Source organism: Rhinopithecus roxellana, chromosome 16, assembly GCF_007565055.1.
Source record: "Rhinopithecus roxellana isolate Shanxi Qingling chromosome 16, ASM756505v1, whole genome shotgun sequence".
NCBI classification, from domain to species: Eukaryota; Metazoa; Chordata; class Mammalia; order Primates; family Cercopithecidae; genus Rhinopithecus; species Rhinopithecus roxellana.
Window position 1 is genome coordinate 14,755,873 of NC_044564.1, and position 23,235 is coordinate 14,779,107.

At 53.0% G+C, this 23,235-nt stretch overlaps 1 protein-coding gene and 1 non-coding gene across 7 annotated transcripts in view; both read right to left on the reverse strand.

The window, feature by feature from the left end:
• The window catches only part of PRRC2B (proline rich coiled-coil 2B), a 105,368-nt gene that overhangs the window by 10,053 nt on the left and 72,080 nt on the right, over nt 1–23,235 (reverse strand). For 4 of the 6 annotated variants that reach the window (XM_030919363.1, XM_030919360.1, XM_030919364.1 and 1 more), the window contains 16 exons: nt 22,593–22,783; nt 19,410–19,605; nt 16,550–16,766; nt 13,665–15,743; nt 12,227–12,432; nt 11,559–11,704; nt 10,791–10,932; nt 8,362–8,444; nt 7,603–7,794; nt 7,260–7,457; nt 6,723–6,809; nt 5,376–5,480; nt 5,026–5,218; nt 3,969–4,066; nt 2,861–2,988; nt 2,059–2,299 (listed from right to left, as the gene is read on the reverse strand). In XM_030919363.1, coding sequence (XP_030775223.1) covers nt 2,059–2,299; nt 2,861–2,988; nt 3,969–4,066; nt 5,026–5,218; nt 5,376–5,480; nt 6,723–6,809; nt 7,260–7,457; nt 7,603–7,794; nt 8,362–8,444; nt 10,791–10,932; nt 11,559–11,704; nt 12,227–12,432; nt 13,665–15,743; nt 16,550–16,766; nt 19,410–19,605; nt 22,593–22,783 — 4,502 coding nt within the window. Of the gene's footprint in view, nt 1–2,058; nt 2,300–2,860; nt 2,989–3,609; nt 3,671–3,968; nt 4,067–5,025; nt 5,219–5,375; nt 5,481–6,722; nt 6,810–7,259; nt 7,458–7,602; nt 7,795–8,361; nt 8,445–10,790; nt 10,933–11,558; nt 11,705–12,226; nt 12,433–13,664; nt 15,744–16,549; nt 16,767–19,409; nt 19,606–22,592; nt 22,784–23,235 lie in introns of all 6 variants that reach the window. The other 2 variants (XR_004053945.1, XM_030919362.1) reach the window with 2 other exon arrangements.
• LOC115894078 lies at nt 4,402–4,487 on the reverse strand. Its single transcript, XR_004054127.1, has one exon. It is a non-coding gene; the product is annotated as a small nucleolar RNA SNORD62 (small nucleolar RNA).

The window sequence follows — 23,235 nt, forward strand, 5'->3', positions numbered from 1 at the left end:
TACGATGAGTCTTGAGATGTCATGAGACACCACAGCAGAGATGCTGGAAAGTCCACTGGATTTCAGATTCAATTCCAGGGACAGATCTGAGCTGAAGATGTCCATTTGGGAGTGAGGAGAAGATGGAGGAATTTAGAGCCATGACTCTTCAAAGACGCCCAAAGCAGGGCCCAGGGGCATGCCAACTGTTACGGACTGGGAAGGAGAGGGGACAGCAAAGGAGACTGAGGAGGAGGTCTGAGGCAGCAGGAAAGCCAGGAGTGACGGCCTGGTAACTGGGTGAAGAAAGTGGTTCAAGGGTGTGGGGGGGGCGGGATTACGGGGTCAGCGCTGCAACTCATCTGTGTACTGACAGGAAGGGCCATCTGATGCATGAAAGAGAGGGAGACTTGCTGGGGCGGGGGCCCCCCAGGGGCACAGGCAGCACCCAGGCAGGGATGTGGCCACAGGGGCTTGGAGACTGTCACTGCTTCTGTTTCCTGGGTGACACAGAAAGGGAGGTCACGGATGGGAGGCAGCGAGGGGCAAGATGCAAGTCTGAAAAGCTGCTAGGAGGGTGAGGGTTGGCTCAGAGCCACAGCTTGGATGAAATGCAAAGGCCATGTGGCTCAATGGACCTGCTGATGGGGAGGAAGAAGCCAAGCCAAGTGGGAGAATGACAAAAACGTGGGTGGCGGAGACTGGGCGTGGTGGCTCACACCTGTAATCCCAGCACTTTGAGAGGCCAAGGTGGGTGGATCACTTGAGGTCAGGAGTTTGAGACCAGCCTGGCTGACATGATGAAACCCCATCTCTACTAAATATACAAAAATTAGCCGGTGGGTGGTGGGCACCTGTAATCTCAGCTACTCAGGAGGCTGAGGCACAAGAATCGCTTGAACCCAGGAGAGAGAGGTTGCAGTGAGCCGAGACTGTGCCACTGCACTCCAGTCTGGGTGACAGAGAGGAAACTCCATCTCAAAAAAAAAAAAAAAAAAAAAAAAAAAAAAAGAATTTTCGAGTTGGGTCACTAGAGGGAGTTGAAAAAGCCAGAGGTGACAACTGAGAGGGACGCTGAAAGTTGAGATTATGCGAGAGCTACAGCTACTGGGAGCGGCCAAGCCTAGAGAGGACTGCACAGAGCAGGGGACCAAGTGAACAAGGGCACCACCAGTGGCGAGGAGGGTACAAACTGCGTGGACAGGGTCCATGGCACAAACACCCAGGGTCATCTCTGCAGACATCAAAACCACTAGGAACTGGAACAGGAGAGTGGAGACAGACTGCAAGCCAGGCCAGACAAAGAGGGTGACCCTCAAAGGTGCCAAATGCTGCCCACAGGTCGACGGAGAGGAAGATTTCACAGCAGACGCTGGATGTGGTGACGGCACCATAGCAGTGTGGAGGGCTTCTCAGGCACAGTCTATGGTGTGGGCTTTAAAGCTGGGGTTTCAGGGAGGAAGGAAGGAGTCTAGAAGCATCAACAACTATGCAAACAGGACTCCCACCCCATTCCACACCCTACTGCACAAGGGCAGGGAGAAAGGAAGGAGCCCCCATCTGGGGCTGCAGGAGCAGGCAGTGCTGAGGGGACAGCCAGGTCTTGAGAATAAAGAGGTGGATGAGGGGCCAGGGGTGGTGGCTCACGCCTGTAATCCCAGCCCTTTGGGAGGCCAAGGCGGGCAGATCACTTGAGGTCAGGAGTTTGAGACCAGCCTGGCCAACATGGTGAAACCCCATCTCTACCAATACAAAAATTAGCCAGGCGCGATAGCACACGCTTGTAGTCAGCTACTCAGGAGGCTGAGGCAGGAGCATCGCTCGAATGCGGGAGGCAGAGGTTGGACTGAGCCGAGATCATACCACTGCACTCCAGCCTAGGCGACAGACTCTGTCCAAAAGAAAAAAGGGGATGGGGCTACTCAGAAGAGGCTGATTTCCTGCACACTGAGGAGCGGGCACGGTGGCTACCAACGAACAGCATGATAGGCCTGCACACACTGAGGCGGGCGGAAAGAAACGGCAAGGTCGTGAAGGAAAGAAGCCTAGGGCTTTGGGTGGAGTGACTGAATTCCTGACCTGTGGGAGCTGGGAGTCCAACATCTGGGAGGCACCCAGGCCGGCAGCCTGGCCGAGCTGGCCCTCATAGACCAGGGCTTGGTTCCCGCTCATGGGCTGGTAGGGTGAGCCAGACTGCGGCTTCACCATCTCCAAGGGCTGCATGCCTGGGAACGCAGAGTACGGAGGCTTCAAGGCTGTGCCCCCAGAGAGGATCATGGTGCTGGGCGGTGACAGGCTGGGGTGCATGTACACCTGAGATCTGCAAAAGCCAGACAGATGGTCAGGATCAGGTCGATGAGTCCAGCTGTGGGTCTCGTCCCACCCCTCAGAGATCCCCCAGAGAGCTTGCTAAAACACAGATCCCCGGCCCCACTCCCAGAGCACGACGCAGAGGGTCCAGGATGGGGCCTGAGAACAAGCTCTTAGATGGCGCTGATGCTGCTGGATTAAACAAGTGAACACATCCAGGCTGTATGAGGCACAGGACATCAGCCACAATGACTGGCAGCCACACTGACGGAGCAGCCTGCGGTGGCGAGGAGGCAGGGAGTCAAGGGGAGAGAAGGGGGAAGGAGCAAGGGAAGGAAGCAAGATGACATGGTAAAGCAAAACAAGGCCTGCCACATATCAGCTCGCCCCAGGCCTCTCCTAGAGCACAGTTAACAACGGACTGAAGAGTGATCCACAGCAAAGCCCCACCCCTCCCCACCCCACTGCCCCAAAGCAGAGAAGCACCAAACAGCTGCAGGACAAAGGCTGCACACAGGGCTGAGGCCCTGGCTGTGAGCTGCCAGCTCCACAAGCTGGTACATGAGCTCACCTGAAGGGCTGTAAGGAGCTGAAGATCTCCTGGGACTGGGACACAGGAAGCCCACCCCTCAGTCCAAGCTGAGCTTGTGCCTGCAGAGATGTGTGAAGGGAGATAGGGATCTGCTGGGCAGCGGCGGCCTGTGAACAGGAAAATGGGGTGGTGGAGGTAACCGCAAGGCCCATCCAGGTGATTCCTCCCCTCCCACCTCCCCTGCCCCTCTCCACATGGCTGCTGGAACACCGCCCAAAATTCGAATGCCAGCGTGTCATTCCTGGGCTTCCCTTGCTATTGGGATAAAGCCTATAATGAAAAACTGGTAGCAGCCCCAAACCGCAGCATCTCCCTACCCTGGAATTCTATACGGCAACAAAAATGGATTCTAGCACATACATCAACAGAGGTGAGTCCCAGAAACATAATGCTGAATTTAACAACGTACAAAAACAGATACATGCAGTTTGACCCAGTTATGCGAGAACCAAAATCTTGAAAACCAAACAACACAGCAGTTAAGAACATGTTTTTAAAGAGGTCAGCAGAGACCACGTCCTCCATCAGCAAGCCTGCACTTGGAGCAGATTCTGCCTGGAAGTCCACTGTCGTGGCTGTGCAGGCACATGGGTCTGAGGGGCGGCTGAACCATCCCAAAGGCCCAGCACCAGCGTTAGAGGGGAGACTTCCAAAAATCACCCCTTGGCAGCACAGAAAGTATGCCAGTCCTGCATAAATAACCAACGCCTGCTCATTTCTAAGACTACCTCTTTCTAATGCATCCATGCCTGGGAGTTTAGGCCTTTCTTCTCTTCATCAGAAGGATACCTGATCACCAAAGAAAATTCCATTTTAGCTAATTCCCCGGCTAGGACACAGGAGGGAGAACTTTGAGAAAGGAAAACTAAGCAGAGTCTGGAGCAGCCAACTCCACTCCTCTTCCCTGTCTCTTGTTTATTCACTTAACACATGTCTCCTGGCTGCCGTGGCGGGCCAGGTGCTGGTCACCACATGTGAGGGGGACGGAAAACCAGACAGACAATGAGCAGATAGAGCAAGTCAATCCCACCTTGCGCTGGCTCCTCCCCACCACCCCCAGCCAGGCCACCTGGCTGGCTGCTGTCACCTGTTGGTAACTCTGCTGCTGAGGTATCGTTTGAGGAACGAGCCGGGGCTGACTTGCAAACACATGGCCATCCAGGTACAGGGGCGGGAGGTGGCTGCCTGGAAACAGAGCGGCAGAAGGGAGGTAGAAGAAGATCAAGCCTCACTACTTCTGAATGTCCCTGAGGGCGACAAGTCTACAGGTCTGCTCTACCCAGGAGAGTCAGTGGGGACAAGGGCGTGTGTACAGAGGCTGCTCGGTTTCCTGTGTGCCTGAAGCACGCGCCTGCTCACAACACGCCTGGCACGCACCTCAGGGAACCCAGGGAGGGTGCAGCGTCAGACCTAGGAGGAGGAAGGAGGCAGGTGGGCTCTGGTCTACCCTTCCCACCTCCCACTCATCAACTGCCCCAGACACTCGAAGGGACATTCTACTTTAACCAGGGCTGCCTTGGTCTCTCAGTCACTGTCCTCTTCATCTCCCTGCTATTGAGTCCACAGTGGAGGGTCAGAAGGATCTATTGGAATTACATCACTGAGACTGGCAGCTGGGCCCTCAAAACCCCCACGCTTTCCCTTGGGGGCATCGACCCATGACAAGGATGGCAGCAGTCAGGACAAAAACAGCTGCCAGTGACTAAGGGCTCTGTTGATACAAAGCCCTTTCCAGGTAAGACCTGGCTTCACGGGTGTGGCCACCTCACGGAGCAATGTCATCGCCCCCGTTTCATTTAAGAGAGGAGGACGCTGTGGTTCAGCGAGAGCTGCTCACCAGCCGAGGCACACAGCTCCAGCACGTAACCCAGGTCTGACTCAAAGCCAAGCCTTTGCTCACTCCTCTCACCAGTAGGCAGGAGTGCCTCGCTGTCGTCCCCCAGTTCTGTTTCCCAGCACGGGGAAGCAGAACGTGCACATTACCGGCAGCACATGGGAGCTATGGCCACTGGGCCTAAAAACAAGTTGCTACTTCTACCTGCTACTTAAGACAAGGCCAGGAGGTGGCGTTCGGGGCTGTTAATCCGTTTCTCTTGATAATAAATGGAGAAGGACCCCAAGGCCTGGCTCAGGGGATGAGATACCTGGCATAGAAGCAGAAGGTGCTACAGAGGCCACAGGCATGGGTGGCATGGACACTCCACCGAAGGAGCTGTAGTTGACCCCGCTGGAGGCACCCACAGAGGACGCAGGCTGGATGCCTGAGCCAGCGCCGCCTGGAGAGCTCTGCTCTGGCAAACTGGGGGAGTTTTCCCAAGCCTTGCGCGCAGACTCCATCTTCAGAAGCAAGGGTGGGGGAGGGATGAAAATTACTATCATGATGGCAGTGGGCAGCACCGATCTAAGCTTTCGGGGGTTCGGGAACTCCTCCCTTCTGCCTCTTTGTAAGCTAAGGTACTAGGTGGGCCCTCGCCCAGCTCAGGGCTGGTGTTACCTTCAGAGTAAGGTCGGCAGTGGGGAAGGACATTGGGGAGAGACCAATGGCCCTCTGGATGTGATGGTCCCGCCGCAGGATGGGGATACTCTGTGTTAACCCTGCCTGGAGAGGAGGAAAAAGAAACCATGGAACACAAACAGGCACAGAGACAGCTTTGCCCAAACCCATCCAAGGCTCGCCTGAACACACTCAAGGCTCGTCCAAATGCCATCTATGACTTGCCCAAACCCATCCGTGGCTTTGCCCAAAAGCACCTACAGTGCCCAGCAGCATCTACGAATTGTCCAAATGCGTCTTCAGTATTGGCCACATGTACCCAAGACCACCCAGATGAAACTGATGGCAGCCAAGACCACGAATGATCTCCTTGAGATGGCTGCCTCCATCAGTTTCCTCCACACAAGTCTGCAGAGAGCCACCCCCATATCCACACTCCATGGTGCCCGCCAGACAGGAGAGCCATGTCCCGGCAGTATAAATACGGACTGGCTGCCTGCACGCAAGCACCTGGTTCAGAAGGCACCTGCCACCTAGCTTGGAGATGTCTTGGGCCAGACAGGGAAGGCTGTGCCCCTCAGCCAACAGTGAAAAAGAAGGCTCTGGTAACAGGTTGAAAATGCAACAGTGCCCCCCGCCTCCTGCAGATCCCCGGTGTCCATCCACACATGACAGGGACTGCAGACTCTCAGAGTAAAGAACCTTGTAGAGCCCAGCACTTCCACATTTTTTTCCATTCAACACCTGTGAACATTGTACAGCACTCACATTCCTTGGAATCCTCTAGGAAACGCTGCCCAAATGATACTCATTCATTCAACATATGCACTAGCACCAACCCCTGCAGGCAGTGAGGACAGAGCAGTGAACCAGACGTCACTGCGGCAGCCTCGGCCACAGCCCCGAGTGGCCACAACAGATGCAACTGCCAGCTCCTGAGCCCACGGTGGAGCGCCAGGAGGTCTTCTGGATCACAACAGATCGCAGGTGGCAGGGACCCTTGGATGGTGAGATGGGGCCTCCTGAGGAGGGCTCTCCTACTCAATCTGTGTGCCCCTTACCCCTGGCCATGGAAAAGGTAGCCTGAGTGTGGGCTCACACCTGGCACAGAGGAGACAATGGAACCAAAGAGAGCCAAATAAACCAGACCTTAGGAACTATACGAGCCCCATTGGAAGGTCACAAAACCTGGGCAGGAACATTTAAGCACCTTTTAAGGACATGGAGCTGCTAGCAACTGAGTCACGTGCCAGCTCAGGTCACCTGAAATTCATGTGCTGTCTCCTTCGCCCAGGGCGTGCCAGCCCCAAACAGTGAGTGCAGCCAGAAGTGGAAGTGTGGACTTACATTACTGGCCAAGGCATCCTGAAGTTTAACAACCGGACTCCCAGCAGGACCAGAGGCAGAACCAGGTGGCAAGCTGAAATCGGAGTCCTGGAAAAAAAAAAAAAAAAAAGCCACAGCCCACTGAGATCCTCCTGGCTCTCCATTCCCCAGAGGCACACGTTAACGTGATGCAGTTTCCGTGACTCAAAAACTCCACTGAGCAGCATTCACTGGAGCCACACATAAGTGAGATGGCCAGAGGCTTTCCATGGCACAGGAGACAGGACGCCAGCCCCACTCCTTTCCCCCTGTCCCTTGGGTGGCCTGACAGAAACAGGGAAGATCACTGGCCTGTCTGGTGTCAGTGACGCAATCTTTAAAGCAACTCAACAGAGCACTGGCCGCGTGCAGGACTACACACCAACACTCTAGCCGCTGGAAGAGTGCTTGGCTCCCGTCCTTCTATTCTTTCTAGGAGATAATCCTGTCTGAGCCCCCCACCTCTCCAAGTACCAAAAATAAAAAGTAAAAAAAGCAAGCAAGAAAACAAAGCCTCACTTTTGGATTGACTCCAAATTCAATGGGTGGCACAGGCAGCACGGAGTCCACGTGAATCTCTACCCCGTTAACAGGCGGGACCACAGCCCCTTGCAGCCGCTCGGCCCCCTCTGAGCCCTTCCTGTTTTTTAGAGAACGCTCGTTGCCGATGGGTCCTGGTCTGTGCTCCTTGCTCTGTCCAGAGCCTTGTTCTGAATCCTTGATAAAAAAGCAGAGGGGTGGAGACACAGACGGGAATGACAACACTCTCCGGCTTCTACTGTCACAGGAACTGAGGAAGACGACGAGAAGATGGCCCCTTCCGCCCAGGCCCTGGCCACTGTGACTGGAATGTCCAGGTTACCTTCTGCTCAGATGGCTTTGGGGCCTGCTCCTTGTGGCGGTCAGCCTTGGGTTCCGCCAGGCCGGGCCCGCTCATCTCCTCTGGCTTCAGAGTCCCATACGGGGAGCTGCGCTGTGAGGAGGTCGCGGACGACTCCCGAGACTCGGCGCTCAAGTCAACGCCACTATCTCCCTGGCTGCTCTTAAAACCCTGCTGTGCAGAGCACAAAATGGGTTATAGCCTCAAACTCCCAACTCGATTATCCAGAGAGTAAAACTGCGTGTGGCACAGAGACTTGTCTACCCCAGCTGCATGCCCCTTGCCAAGTCTGGTCCTGATCTTGATCTTGCCCTGCTGAGGATGCCTGACAACTTACATGTGGCCAAACACACCAACCCCGATACAGCTTGTGACCACAGAATCTTCTGCGGGCCCCAGACCGAGGCTGCCATACCCATCTCACTTGTGACCCACACTAGACCACATGGCCGCTGACGCCAGTTCAGAGGAGGCCCTGAATCCCTCTACCCACCCAGCGTTGGGTCCTCCCTTGTTACCCTTTTCTCCTTCTCCTGCTCATGCACACCCCACGCACAGGCCAGAAATCAAGATGGAAAACCACTGATGAGCTTGGCCCCATGGAAACAACCTAATTCCAAGCTCAGCTGCTGTGGCAGTGGCTCGGTTGGGTTGGATGCACAGATCCATGGCAAGCCGGCTGTCTGGATGGTGAGCTCACACTCATGCCAGGAGCAGCATGCGGGCAGCGGCCACACTCACCTCCGCGGAGCCAGTCTCGGTGCTGCTGAAGGCAGTGACGGCTTTCCTCCAGGAGTCGTTGGCTGGGGCCTGCACAGGGAGAGCTGCCAGGGGAGGGGGACAGAGTCAGGGCATCAAAGAGCAACCCGTCTAGAGAAACACGAGTTTATGAGCTCTTAAAGAACAAGCATAGGCACAGCTTGCAGAAATCCAATTCCCCTGCCTCCCCTGCACCCCCAACCCCAGCCCCCTACCTGTGACACCCAGTGAACAGCTGTGACGTGGAAGAGCTGGTCTGACAGTCTTACCCAACTTTCCGCATCCTCACCCAACGTGTTTCTCAGCATCTCACTCATTACGGGAGAGGGTGAGTAGGGCAGAGCCCTCACTCCTGCCCATCTGGATTCTCGGTTGCTATTTCTGCTATGCTCACGCTTCCTTTCACTTACACTATTTCTAAAAATTGGTAGCTTTTTTTTTTTTAATTTAAAAATATGTATTTCTTTCTTTTTTTTTGAGACGGAGTCTTGCTCTGTCGCCCAGGCTGGAGTGCAGTGGCGCAATCTCCACTCACTGCAAGCTCTGCCCTCCAGGTTCACACGATTCTCCTGCCTCAGCCTCCCGAGTAGCTGGGACTACAGTCGCCTGCCACCACGTCTGGCTAATTTTTATTTTTATTTTTGTATTTTTAGTAGAGATGGGATTTCACTGTGTTAACCAGGATGGTCTCTATCTCCTGACCTTGTGATCTGCCCACCTCGGCCTCCCAAAGTGCTGGGATTACAGGCGTGAGCCATCACGCCTGGCCTTCTTTCTCTTTTTTTAAACAATAGAGACAGGGTCTCACTCTGTTGCTAGTCTTGAACTCCTGATCTCAAGTGATCCTCACGCCTTGGCCTCCCAAAGTGCTGGGATTATAGGTGTGAGCCACCACTCCTGGCCAAAGCTGGTGGCTTCTACAGAGTCTCTGAAAGATCCAAGTGGGTATTGCTAAATTTTTTTAAGCTCACAGACCACTTCTTGAGTGGCCCTGGATCCTGAGCCCAGAAAAATAGATATGCATGCAAAAGTTGACATGCTAGCAGGGGGTGGGGGCACATATCTGCAATCCCAGCTACTCAGGAGGCTGAGACAGAAGGATTGCTTGAACTCAGAGGTTCAAGTCCAGCCTGGGCAACATAGTGAGACCCCATCTTTAAAAAAACCAAAAAAACAAAACAAAACAAAAATCCTTTCACATGCTATTTTAATATCCAAGGGCTCTCTGAAGCCATCCTTGGACACAACCTGTGGTCTGAGGAACCAATGAGACCCTGCAGAATTCTGGAGGAAAAGATCTGACAAAAGGGGATGATGACTCACACCTGAGAGTCACATCTGACTCACATCTGGCAGCTCAACCAATCTGGCGCCTGGGCATTTTTGGACATCAATACTATGATACCTGTCACTCGGTCACTACCAAATGTAGCGTTATTGATGTTTTATCAAAGGATTGTGCTCCCTTTCCATCAAAGCTGGGCATGTCGAATATTATTTTGTAGTTTACAAGAACCAAAGTTTTCACCGAGCACATGAGGACAAGCTATGTGGAAACAGTGAAAGAATCAAGGCCCAGAACTCAGTGTCTCGGGTGCTTGTCCTATGACCCTGGAGTCCCCTGAGTCAAATCCTTTCCCTCTAAAGCCTCAGCTGCTTTGCAGAAAACTGAGCTGGCCTACTAGGTGACCTCTCCGAGCTCCCCTCATGGGCCCGAGCTGTGAAATGTCAAATGTCCTTACTTTATTCATCTATGCACCCTCTGGGCTAACAGTGCAGGCTCCTGGCTCACGTATGCCTCAAGAAGAATGTATTCTTTGAAAATAGCTTTTTATTTTACAAGGGAAAATGCCCAGAAAAATTACATTTGATATAGAATTTATAAAAAAAAAGTTTTCAGGGCAACAAATTTTCTAAAAACTAACGTACACCCTCTTCTGGTCTCAGTTTGCCTTTCCAGAAGATCATTCAGGAAGGAGTTTCCAGAGCCTTCCCCATGTTAAGAAAGGGTGCACAGCACAGAAGAGAGCTCCTGAACTCTTGCTGCTGGTCTCTCAGTCACTTGCTTCTCTTCCGTAAGTTAGTGGGAGAAAATGACAACTGACAAAGGCGGCCAGGCCCACTAGTGCGCGATCTCAGCTCAAGGGGCCATCCTTTTCCACATGGCTGGACGTAATGAATGCTCTGCTCTTCTACCAAATTTGAGGCAAGGAAAATTGTGTATCTGTTTGGGGGCTGCGGCAGCAAATCGCTCAGATGGCATTCGGCACTAGCTCAGCAGTGGAACCCAGCAAACAGGTACTACTCCATCTATATTCATAGCTCAAAAGCAGGATCCTCCCCAAGAAACAAACCCGGTCTGTGATGTGACCTTGGGCACCACAGCTGGGGTCATATCCCCCAACTCTCACCCTGGCTGCTGCTCTCCCAGATCTCAGTGCCCAGGCTGCTGCCAGGCACGGTCACGTCACCTTGCTCCAGACATAAGTTGTTCTGCTTTTTTGCAAATCGAGGAGGAATACGGGAGGAAAGGCCTCGACCTTTGACAGGCACCTGAGGGGAAGAAAGGGTGCTGTAGTCTAGCTTAAGGCACAAAGACTGATAAATTCTCCCCAGGATAAGTGTCCCAGGTACCAAAATCACACCACCTGAAAATGCTCCAGAGACGTGTGGGATGCTCGTCTCCCAAAAACTCAAGCAGAACTGCGATGCCAAGCAAAGCACCCCCCAGGAAAGACCTGAAAGGCCAATGGACCGTGATCTGTGTGTGGGTCCAGCCCTGACTCCATTTTAGTACAGGGTTCATGATCCACGTGACTTCAGGGAGACAAATCTCATTCCACTCAGGAATGAGGAGTGGGGAGGGAGGAGGAGCCGGGAGCTGACGGAGGTCTGCATCTTGGCTTGGACGAGTTTCCACTATTATCACTCTAGACAAGTCACCCTCTTCAAGACTCAGTTTCTTCCTCTGCATAACAGTGATGCCACCACCTAGTCCTACTTTGATAGAAGGGCCTTAGTAATACCAGGCAAGGGGAGACAATGTGTGCTTGCTAAATACTGTCTTCCTCTCTGCCACCTTGAGCTTGACCGAGAACTCCCTTACTCTCTGGCTCTGGGTTTCCTGGGCATCAGCCAGCCTGCCCTCCCGCCCCATGCCCCGCCCCCCAACCCCTCACCTGCACGGCCTGCTCCTTCTTTCTTCTCTCTTCCTCCAGCAGGCGGCGCTGCTTCTTGGTCAGGACTTCGATGAAGCCTTCGCCCACCATAGAACCCACCTCACTCTCCTCCCCGGGACTGGACCCGCAATTTTCGATGATGGCACCTGAACCAAGATTTCACGAGAAGGAACAGTCTTTCCACTCACCAGAAGGCAAGAACAACCCAATTCAACAGGCACCTAAGATCTAGCGTCAAGCTCAACAGAAACCTGGACAGGACTTCTGCACCTTTCTCAGGCCACCTCTGATCTAAAACGTTGTTATCCCAAACCAAAGAGGCCCAAGGGCACAACTGAGAGAACACACAAAGGGCTTAAACCCCAGCTCTGCTCCTACAGCTGTGTGACCTTGGACACACCACCGAACATCTCTGGGCCCCAGGCTTCCTCTCTTTAAAACGCGGAAGCCGCAGGGTGTCACGGGGATTCAACAGGCTGTGAGCAACACCCGTGGGAATCCTACCTACTCTGCTCAACTCTACTGCCCCAGAATCCAGCCCAGTGCCTGGCCGAGCTGTTCCCGAAAGCTACGGTACTCAGTGCAAAAGCAAACTCGGGAGGCCCGAGGACTGCCCGGCCCCTGGTTCCACCTGAGTTCTTTCCCCTGAAGATGTGAGGACGACTTACTTCCATAGTTCAGGTCAAACTGTTTCATGGCCTCTCCCTGTTCACTTGCCCTTGGAGCAGCCAACTTGGCCTCCTTCTCTGCCTTCTTACTGGAGGCTTCGGGAAGGTCAGCACTGGCATGGGCTGCCCGCTCCAGGGCATAAGGGGAGTGGCCACTCCCACTGCTGCAGCCACTAAGACCTCCAGGCAAGGCCTCGTCTGGGGATCTGTAAGGGAAAGAGGATCTTGTTAACCAGAGGCTGTGGAAGGAGGGAAAACACCGCACGTGCACACTGCCTGCACACAAGCCCAGCACCCTGATCTGGGTCCGCTTCCTCTCGCTGACTCCTCGGGTGGGGAGGAGCGGCTGGCCGGCCACAGTGCATCCATGTCCGTGTGCAAACACACGTGGAAGGCTGCCCCCGCTGGCTCTGCCTGCTCCTGGGGAAAGTGGCTCTGTCACCTTCTGCTCCCAAGGGCTCTCCCACATGCTATGTTCAGAGAGTGTAGCGGGGAGAGAGTCAAGGGGAATGTGCTCAGAATGGAGCCGCCAGCATTTCTGCTCCTCTCCAGGATTGCCCTGCCAGAGGGCCCTTGGGGCATAAAACTGAGGTGAAGCCAAGGGTCAGCCTCTAGTGCCTGGAAAGCTAGATTAGACGCCACCTGAAAGAGTCAGTGTTCCCTGTGGCTCCTCCTCTGGGAATTTCTCTGCCTTGAATTCTAAGGAGGGTGGAGGTGTGAAGCCGTCTTCCTCAGTATGCTGAAGACAGGGAAGGCCTCAGCAGCCCCTGCACCTCCCTGTCTGAGCCACAAGCCAAGCGCAGTCAGTCAACCCAGACTATGCAGGGGACCCTCTCCCAGTCCCTGAGCAGAGGTCATCACCCAAATGCCCCTGTCTATGGAAGAGGTACTCGCCAGACCACGCACAGCCTGCTCCCCTCTGCACTTGCTGGGCTCCTGGATGCTGAGGTGGCAACCCCACCGTGGGGCCACATCTCCTCACAGTGGAGAAGCAGAACCACCTGGGAAGAGCCACTTCCATGCAGCCACGAGGCCAGTGATGCCCCCTAGGATGCTGCCTGGCAGCAACTCCAGAGTAAAGGACTCTGGTGGACTGACTGGCACCTGGCACTGTGCACAGGCAACGCTCCTCGTTGCAGCGGCCCCTCGGCGGGGCTCCAGGGACACACGCAGGGACACATTCCTGGACTCCCAGGCCAGGTGCTGGACAGCGGCCTCAAGAGCACCACTGCGGAGGGGAGAGGTGGGGGGCTCTAGCCACAATAACACCACCACGAGAGAAGCAGACAGGCAATGCGGGGGCAGGTGATGAAGACGCGCACAGACGGGCTGGGGGCAGGCCCCGAGCCCCGACACACGGCGGCATGCATGCGTGAACTCAGTGCTGCTGAGAACAGAACACAACAACAAAAAGGGCCCAGAGGGTGTCTGGTTTTACCTTTTGACTGTCAAAGGCGTCCCATTCTGTTGGCTCTCATAGCGAGGGGAGGTGTCACCACCACCTGGCCTAACGGGCTTCTCCCCAAACCCTCCCGGCTCCAGCTTTCGGCTCTGTCTGTCAACCAGTGGTCTCTGACTGGAGAAGCTCCTCTTGGCCAGCTCCTTCTTCTCACCCAAACTGGCCCCCGACAGGCCACCGTCTACCTGGGAGTCAGGCTCAGACCCGGGGCCTTCCCGCCGCTCCCGCCGCTCGCTGAAGTCGCTGCTTTCGGAGGCCGTCTCCCACTCCTCATTGGCGTGATCGGAGGAGTTCTGGTAGGAGAGCTCAGGGGACCTGCGGCCCACAGTGCCACTCTTGTCCCCAGAACACAGTTTGGGTCTGCCTGGCCACTGACCTGCCAGCAGGTGGGGCTCCTCCTCGGGTCCCCACAGGCCCAGGGACTCCCGCTCTTGCCGGAGGCGCCGGAAGCGAGGGGGCTTATCTTGGCGTGGGGGGCGCCTTCTCCTGAAGGGCCGGTTCTCTGCATTTTCAGAATCCGCCACATGGTCATCTTGGAAGAAGGACCTCTTGTCCTCTGAGCGGCTGTCCTCGAAGCCCCTGCCACCAAACGCATCAGGGTGTCTGTAGGAATCCGGGACATAGTCTCTGTCTGTAGATCGCCGGGATCCGCACGTGTCGGAAGGGCCATATTCCTGCCAAGGGCTGCCTGGACTTCTGCTCTGCCAGTGGGGGGACTCTTTGGAGACGAAGGTTCTCCGTCCATATCCGCAATTGCTCAGCCGGGGAGGGAGGGCTCGCCCAAAGGCCCGAGGGCCTCGGCTCTTGGCATCTAGACCGCTATGGTCCTCAGAGCACACCTTGTTGGACCGCCAAGAATCTCTGCAGTCGCCTTTCTTCAAGGCGCTCTCCTCCCTCCCCAGGAGCGAGCCTTCGTTCCCGTTCTCAGAGCCCCTCTGCCGGCGGCGCTTGGGAAGTTCTTCATACTCTGAGCCCTCGCTATGGGTCTCACTGGCAACTCTCCGTCGGGGCTTGGCTCTGGGGCAGTCCTCTGGCCGAGCAAACTCTCGCAGGCCCCGGCCACGGCCGCTGCGCTGGCTGCTGCAGTAGATGCTGCGGGCACCCAGGACCCCCCCGCCACAGAGGCTGCTCCCGTTTCCGCCAGCAGGCCGACCACGAAAAGTGAACTCTCTGAAACCACGGCCCCGACCCCGGGCCTGCCCTCTGACCCCAAAGGCTTGTTCCTCATCAATAAAGATCCAGTTATTTCTCTTCGTGGGGGGAACATCGCTGGGCTCTCGTGGGGGTCTGGTTTCCCAGGCCTTGTCAGGTTTCTCCTCCTCTTCAAATTTGGTGGCCTCGTGGCCAAAAGTGGCATGGCCAGGGCCCTTGTCCTCCAAAGTGGCGGTGGAGGAGTTGGCCAGAGAGGCGTCATTCTCTTCGTCCTCGTCCTTTTCGGCCGTGGGGCTCTGCTCTTTCTCCTTGGCCAGCCGGGTGCTCTCCTCCCCTAGCTCCTGCTTAATCTTCTCGAGCTCCTTCTCCTTGTCTTCTACCTTGAGGGCTTTCAGGACTGGTTTCTTGATGGGTCCCGACCTCCGGGTCCTGCCCGTCTGCTCCGGGTGCTGGCTGCTGGAGCTCCGGGGCTCAGGAGTCCATTCAGGCTCCGAGGACGGCTGTTTGTTGGGGCTCCCGTTCTTGTCCCAGGAGATGTTAAAGGCCGTCCCCTCCCGGGGTGTCTCCCGCTCAACACCGTGGGCTGTGTCAGCGGTCTCTGGCTGGTGGCTAACATCCCAGCTGCCACACTCTGGCTTTTTCTCATCTGGGACAAAGTCAGGCTCCAATGGGGAACACCTGAGGTTTTGGGTGTGACCCCCAGGAGCACCCGCTTCCTGAACATTTTCTTGGGGTGGAAACAAAAGCTCCTGGCCTATTCTTTGAGAAGAGATACAGTTGTCAAAGTCTGCTTGGGCCTTCTTGTCAAAAGCACTCAAGTACTCCTCCCCTCTCTCCTCAAAGAGATCGCGCTGGGCACTTACGCCCCCTGCCCTTCCGAGTGAGGCAGAGAAAGAGCTTTCATTCCTGAAAAGGAACCAGAAAAATCAGTCAATGTGATTGGAGCCTGGTTCCTGGTTTCCATGCTGAACACAGAGCTTAGTTTTAAAAAGAAAAAAAAAAAAAAAAAAAAAAACTTTTTAAAAAGAAAGAAAGAAAAAAAAAACAAAAAAAAAAAAACATAAGCACCAACATTTGCTCTATCTTTAAACACGTCTCAGAAATGCCAGGCCATGCATTGGTCGGTGGCCCCTGGAGTCCATGAGAGTGAAGACTGTTGTGGCCGCTGGGTGGGCGCGGCGGGCCCCCTAGAGACAGAGGAGCCGGGCAATCCTCCGGGTCAAAGAGCAAGCTGGAGCCTGGGAGGCCGTGAAGAGTCTGGGGCCATGAGGGTGGCAGGGCTAACTCTGTTTACTTCCACAGAAGAGCCAAGACCCATGCTCTGGACCCCACCTGCCTTGTAAAGCCCCCACCCACCTACCCTGTGCCCAGGGTTTGATGACCCCAGGACTTCTCCTTCACCTTATGTCTCGCCATCTGAAAAGAGCCTCTTGCACAAAGCATTCAAGCAATCCTCCTCACACTCTCCTTCCCCAAAGGAACCAGGAGTCCCTTCAAAAGAGCACGTCTCCCGTGGGCAGTGTCTCCTGGGATGGTAGGTCATCCCAGGGCCCTGCGTATTAGGACGGTGGCTCATCCCAGGACCTCTTGATTAGGATGGTAGCTCATCCCAGGGCCCTGTGGATTAGGATGGTAGCTCATCCCAGGACCTCTCAATTCGGACCTGGAATCTTCCTTCAGTGGCAAGGCAGCAGGACCAGGCTTCATCTCACCTGACACGCATGTCCATGGCCAAGGTGTCACTCGACTTCGGGTGCGTGAGCGGGTAGCCCTTGCTCTGCAGTGCCATGTAGCCCTCTGGGCTCCACACAGGGGGTGAATCGATGGGGGTCACTTTTCTTTCTTGGAGTGGGGGCACACAGTTCTGATCCTCAGAGCGACAGCCGGTCCCACTGAGGGACTCTTGGGGCATCATGGGCTTCATCAGTCCTGAAGAAGGCAAAGACTGATCTACATCATCTCATTTAGAAAGCCCTGCTCCAATCTCAGGCTCAACCAAAGGCCCAAAGAAGTCAACAGTTACCCTGACTGTCCCGTGGATACAGCACCCCACCCACCTACACATTACAGGGCTCTTAATCTTTCCTGACCTGAGGACCTCTGAAGGCACACACGCATGCACCTTGCCTGGTTCAAAGACCTGTGAAGTCCAAGGAAGCGGGCAAGAAAAGCACATTTGTCAGATATGGGCTTGGTCCTTAACACTCACACAACAGGGGATGAAGTCTTTCTATATAGGGCAGGGAGATACAACTGAGACACTGTTTAAAACAAAGACCCAAAAGGGCCACATCCTCAAAAGGCACATTAGATAGACATATGCACTTTACTACCGGGAACAGACCGGCGGTCTGTCTGGCCTGGACCAGGGCAGGGAAACAACTGTCCCCATCCCAGGAATTCAGACTCACATGCTTACTTTCATGGGGGTTTAAGGGACAAAGACCTTCTACCTCCCCAAATACTTTGCTAAGTTGAGGGTGCATGTTAGAATGTTCATGTAACCACTAACATATAGAAATGAAATGTAGAAGCAAAAGAAAAACAAGAATAGCATCAAGAAAAGGCAGGAATAAGAAGAAAAGGCATAGAAAGGTAAGAATAAGAATGGAATGCATGAAATATCATAGTTGGAAAATCTAAATATAATAATCCCAATAAGGCTGGGCGTGGTGGCTCATGCCTGTAACCCTTCGGGAGGCCAAGGCAGGCAGATCACTTGAGGTCAGTCAAGTTCGAGACCAGCCTGGCCAACATAGTGAAACTCCGTCTCTACTAAAAATACAAAAAAAATCAGCCAGGCATGGTGGCAGGTGCCTGTAATTCCAGCTACTCAGGAGGCTGAGGCAGGAGAATCGCTTGAACCCAGGAGGCAGAGGTTGCAGTGAGTTGAAATTGCACCACTGCACTCCAATCTGCGTGACAGAGCAAGATTCTGTCTCTAACAATAATAATAATCCCAATAAATCTAAAAGGACCAACTTTTGCAATTAAAAGTCATAGACTTTCAGAGTGGTAAAGCCATACACATCTTGTAGATACAATTTTACACTCCCAAAAAATAAGGACTCAAAGAAGCTAACTGTAAAAATTGGAACAAAAGACTTCAAATACTTATAAACAAAAAACTAGGCCGGGCGCGGTGGCTCAAGCCTGTAATCCCAGCACTTTGGGAGGCCGAGACAGGCGGATCACGAGGTCAGGAGATCGAGACCATCCTCGCTAACACGGTGAAACCCCGTCTCTACTAAAAAAATGCAAAAAACTAGCCGGGTGAGGTGGCGGGCGCCTGTAGTCCCAGCTACTCGGGAGGCTGAGGCAGGAGAATGGCGTAAACCCGGAAGGCGGAGCTTGCAGTGAGCTGAGATCCGGCCACTGCACTCCGGGCTGGGCGACAGAGCGAGACTCCGTCTCAAAAAAAAAAAAAAAAACCTAGAATTATTATACTGCTATCAGACAAAGTAGGCAATAAAGATAGCAAGCACTATTAATGATAACAAGGGTACTACGTAAGGATAGGAGGAACAAGATACAGAAATTCTAAACCTGTATGCCTCCAGATAGACACAGCAAAAATTGACAAGCTCCCAAAGAAGATTTGACAAATCCATAATCATAGTGGGACATTTTAAAACACCTTTTAGTAACTGGTCGAAGGGAGAAAAACTTGCAATGATGAAGACATTTGCACAACACAATTAGCATGCTCAACTTAATGGACTGTCTCCAACCAGAGAATACAGTCTTTTCAGGCAAATGTAGAATGTTAAAAAAGAATCACCACAGAAGTGGTTACAGAGAAAACCCAACAAATGTCAAGCAACCTAAGTCAGGCGTTGGTCAGCAAACTACAGCCATTAAACAAAACTCAGCCTGCTGCAGGTTTTTATAAGTAACGTTTTATGGAAAAACAACCATGTTCACTCCCTTACTATCGTTTACGGCCGTTTTCGTCGACAACACCAAAACTGACTAGTTGATCAAGGCCTAAAAGACTATCTGGTCATTTGTAGAAGTTTGGTGACCCCTGGTCTGTAACACACAGACCATATTATCTTACCACAGAGCAACTACATTAGAAATTAGTACCACAAAGAGAATCTTAAAAGCCAGAAATTAGTAAACTAAGTATATGATAATATTTTAAAGGAAGTAAGAAAAGAAAAACCAGACATTATTAAAATAAAACCCAAAAAAGATACAGTAATGAAGAAGCCCAAATACTGATTTTAAAAAGGCCCTAGACAAATCTTGGGAAAGACTAACCAAGGAAAAAAGAGACAGCACAAAGAACATTAGGAATGAGAAGGACAAAACGACACAGCAGAAATCTAAAATTAATTAAAGCAATTTATGATACACGATCTTCATGACTTTCCCGACAAATCTTTATGACAGAACTATTATTGTACCTATACTTTGCCAGTGAGTCCTTTGAAATTCAGACCAGTCGTGTACATGACAAAGAGCCAGACCAAAATCCAGGTCTATCTGTTTAACTCGAGATGACACCCTTGACCACGGCGCTATCCTGGGTGATACAGGTATGGAGCATTAGACCACAGTGCTTACCTGAGGGATGCAGGGCGGAGGGGTAGAAGTCCACTGGGGTCCGAGTGGGCGTGATGCGTGGGTCCATGTAGGAAGGCATCATCATCCACCTGGGATCGAAGCCCAGCATCTGGGGGTGGTGTGGGTAAAAGGTACGCTGGGGATGGGATGGCGGGGGGTACACCGGCTGCCAGTGCTGCATCTTGTACAGTTGCTCCTGCCCGCAAAGAGAGAGACTTGGTCAGGCTGGTGCGGCAGGGGGCTGAGATGCCACCCAACACACGCCTTCCAGCTTTCCAGCAGGCAGCACAAAAAGCCCACCTAGAACAGAAGACCAAGGAGGGGAGGGATGGGCAGCTGCTCGAGGGGGAGCCCCCAATGTGTTACAGCTTGCAAGCTCAGGTCCCTGTCCAAGGCTGGTGGACAGCCAAGCCATTATCACAATGGAGGCCCATCTGCGCCTATGGTACACGAGACAGGCTAGGTTTTCACTTAGATCAGACACTCCTGGAATCCACCAGCAGCCTCCCACAGAATGTCTGAACGCTGGCCACTTCTCTCCTTGTTTGCAGCTACCACCTGAGGTTAAATAACATACCAGCACCCCTTCCCTGCTCCCTCCTGGCCTCTTCAATCCATTTTCCATCCTCGACTAGGGTGATCTTTTCACACAGACACCCCATGCCCAATAGGTCAACCCCTAGCTCAAAAGAGCCTTCAGTGGTTCTCCACCGCTCTCCACCCAACAGCCTAAATCCTACGAGGCTACTCGTGACCTACGGGGTTAGGGTGAGGGTTGGATCCCATGTGACTTTGCCCAGTCTGCCTCTCTAGCTTTGCCTTGCACGACTGGCCCTCTGCTTTCTGCTCCATATATCCCTGCCACCACTTCAGGCCATGGGAATACACTAGGGCCCCTAGGTAAGCGCCTCTTCCCTCCATCCCTAAATCCAGGTTTCCAGCTTCAACACAACCTCTAGGAAGCCTGTCGTTACGCCCAGACGAGACCAGGTCCCTGGTTCTCTGCTCCCACGGAATGGCCAGTGCTCCTTTGTTGCACTCACAGCAGTTGATGGTTTGGACTGCTGGTAACCCTCACCGAACCCTAAGAGACTCCCTGTGCACCCTTGCCCACAGCACCACACTCGGGATACAGAACATTTGCACAAACGGGTAAATAGAAAGTATCAGTCAACTACTCAAAATCAAGGCTCTTGCCTGACTCAAGAGGGTTCATTTCAGACCCTGCTCTATCCCATCAGTGACCCCGGGTGCTAATTCCTAAAGGAACCTTGAATTGGCCTTGAGGCAGGACTCACTGCTGCCTCACACTCTGAGGACGCCCAAGCAGCCTCCAGCACACATCCTTCCATTCCGAAAACAAAAAGGCGGCCAATCCGCCTGGCAGTCTACAGCATATCCTGAGCTGATTCCCTGGACAGTTCTGTTGGTGCTCCCAGTGCCTATTAAGAGCACTCAATAAATATAGGTCATCAATCAAGAGACTTGAGTCATTCACTCTCCCAGTCCACAGAGAAGGCTGTGGGCCTCCATCTCCCAGCTCCTCTTCCTGTCTACACCCTAGGTTTCCAGCGATTATGACTAGACAGGCTGCCCTGTGCTTTCAGACTTCCCTTTTTTGAGATGGAGTCTCGCTCTGTCACCCAGCCTGGAGTGCAGTGGTGCGATCTCGGCTCACTGCAACCTCCAACCTCCCAGGTTCAAGCGATTCTCCTGCCTCAGCCTTCTGAGTAGCGGATTACAGGTGCACAGCACCACGTCTGGCTACTTTTTGTATTTTTAGTAGAGATGACGTTTCACCATGTTGGTCAGGCCGGTCTTGAACTCCTGACCTCAGGTGATCCATCTGCCTCGGCCTCCCAAAGTGCTGGGATTATAGACGTGGGCCACCGCGCCTGGCAATTCCTTCTATTCTTAAGGAAGGACTTACCCCCATCACTTCCCTCCGCACCCCAAGGAGTTACCTAGCGCAACTGTAACTGCTAGTTTTGGCACAAGTAATTCCAGAGCTCTCCCCCATCAGTAATTCTATAACCCACGAACATGAGTGTGCAGTGCTCGCCTACACTCCCATGCTCTAAAATCACATTAAAGGCAGTCCCTGGAATGCTCCCAGGGGCCCAGAGGAGAGAAGAGGCTGAGCAGAGAAGTTTAAAGGTAATTAAGTGAGATGCTGGGAAAAGCCTTAAGTCCTTGGTTTGTTTCTTCACAGCACACACGTTTTGAAATATTTTCGGCTCATATTAGTAATAATTTACTGCACACCTTGCTGTTTGGTGTGCACTAAGTAATGTCTATGTATCACCTCAGTTTCCCAACAAAATGCACTATTCCTCAGTATTGACTACTGTGTTCCTTTACTTGTTACTGCTCTAGTAGGCACGACTGCTGATGAGTGCTTCAGGAGAGATTTGTGGAATTACAACCATTATCCACATGATCTTTATGACAAAAAGTAGGTCCCTTTTAAAATTTATAAAAAAATAAAGTTTATAAAAAGTCAATAACAGTGACACCGATAAACCAGTTTATAGATGTTACGGCATGAAACGCTCTGCCATGCTGAAAGGCAGGTATTCATTCTTCCTGGTTTACACATGAAGAAATATAGGTGAGAGGGGTGTAACTGACCCGTCCAAGGCCATGCACAACTAGTTCAGCAGCAACATCGGGAAGGGAGCTGTCCAACTTGAAACCTGCAAACCTATGTCCGTAACCCAAAGTTGACATGCCTCTCTCTGGCAGCTCTTGAAACAGCTCACGGGCCTCCCTTACACCTTGGGAGGATCCCAGGGCGGGACACACTGTCCTCTAAGGAATGTCCAAGGTGCACTGCTCTGAAATAAAACAACCAGCCTGCACACTAGAAAAATGGAGCTCACTGCATACAAAACTAAATAGGTTCCTTACCAATATCAGAAAACAAGGTCAATAAACCACAAGGGCTACATTAATTTCCAGGGACCTCCACCACTTGGAGAAATAAATAATGGCCAGGGGCTGATCTACCAAGGTCAATAAGTTTTGAGGTACAACTCCTGAGGTCCCCACTGGTCTTGGGGGCACATAAGGGGTATTCTGGACTTTTTCTAAGTTGGAGGTGGGCATGGGGATGGTGACGGGAAGTATCTAATCGGCACTCAGGCCTGTTTATCACAGGCTTTTACCATCTCATCTGTTTACCTGCTGTTGTTGCTGCTGCTGGCGCTGGAATCGGGGAGGAAGGGACTTCTGATACTTGAACTCCTGAGCAGGGGACCCAGCCTCTCTGGCCTCTTCCTCACTGCTGCTGCTCTGTGCCATTGCTGGGGACGCTGTGGGTGCCTCTTCTGGGAACGTGGTGGGGGTCTCTTGGGCAGGGAATTCTGGGGAGCCTAGAGAATATACCAGCAGAGAAATAACACAGTGAGCTCACAGAAGTTCCCAACCAAGTGTTTACAAGCAAGTACTTCTTCCTGTTGGCACGTACGCTCTATTGCTAGAACAGTCACGTCCCTGAACCCTGGGCCTGCACCAAATGTACCACGTGCATGAGCTCAGGGACTCCCCACAACGCACGTGAGGAGGCTCCACTTGTTGTCACCTCACAGACTAGGACACTAAGGGTCAAGAGGTTAGATAATGTCCAGGGTCACACAGTCAGTGGCAGAGCTGAGATCTGATTTCAGGTGGAAGACGTTTTATTAAAAAGGACTAATAAGGCCAGGCACGGTGGCTCACACCTGTGATCCTAGCACTTCGGGAGGCTGAGGCGGGTGGATCACTTGAGGTCAGGAGTTCAAGACCAGCCTGGCCAACATGGTGAAACTCCATCTCCATTGAAAGT